Genomic DNA, 630 nt, shown 5'->3' on the forward strand with positions numbered 1-630 from the left:
GGGGAGGGGTAAGGGAGGGGCGGGGTGGTTGGTGTACATGCATAACGGAGCCAAAACCCTCCTTGCGACAACTGAGGCTTGTCCAAAAAGGACTGACACACACACACACACACATACACACACACACACACGCGCGCGCGCACACACACACACTCGTGCACAGAGAGAGACACGCACACAGAACCACAGAACGGCATGAGGGGCGCCTAAGCAAGCAAACCCACCTTCACACGCGCAAAGGCACTGCACACTTGCGCAACCGCACAGCCACACGCGCACTCGCACGCGTTCACCCCTCACCCGTGTCGGGGTCGGCGAGGAACGTCACGTATACATAGGCCGACGAGAACTTGTTCGCGTTGGCGGTGCCGTCGGCGATTGTGTACCGGAACCGGTCCAGTCCACAAGTGAAGTCCGGCTTCGCCAGAGTCCAGGTGAGGATTGGGCCCGACGCAGTGCCCTCCGTGTCCTCCGTGAGGCCCACATTCCCATAGGCACCGTTGGTGTTGCTGATGAACGTGATGTAGGACTTGTCGGTGGGCCCCTCCGTGCGGGATGTGAGGGATCTGTCGCCGGTGGGGCCGCGGTCGTTGCTCGCCACCTGGGGGCGCGGGGTGGTGGGGTGGGGGC

At 62.7% G+C, this 630-nt stretch overlaps 1 protein-coding gene across 1 annotated transcript; it reads right to left on the reverse strand.

The window, feature by feature from the left end:
• Positions 1-289: 289 nt before the first annotated feature.
• MNEG_15192 (hypothetical protein) lies at positions 290-601 on the reverse strand (the record flags this gene model as incomplete). Its single annotated transcript, XM_014036338.1, has 1 exon — positions 290-601. A coding segment is annotated over one exon (312 nt), but the record flags the coding sequence as incomplete, so codon positions are not given.
• Positions 602-630: the final 29 nt, after the last annotated feature.

This window comes from Monoraphidium neglectum (assembly GCF_000611645.1).
Source record: "Monoraphidium neglectum strain SAG 48.87 unplaced genomic scaffold scaffold05114, whole genome shotgun sequence".
Taxonomy (NCBI): Eukaryota; Viridiplantae; Chlorophyta; class Chlorophyceae; order Sphaeropleales; family Selenastraceae; genus Monoraphidium; species Monoraphidium neglectum.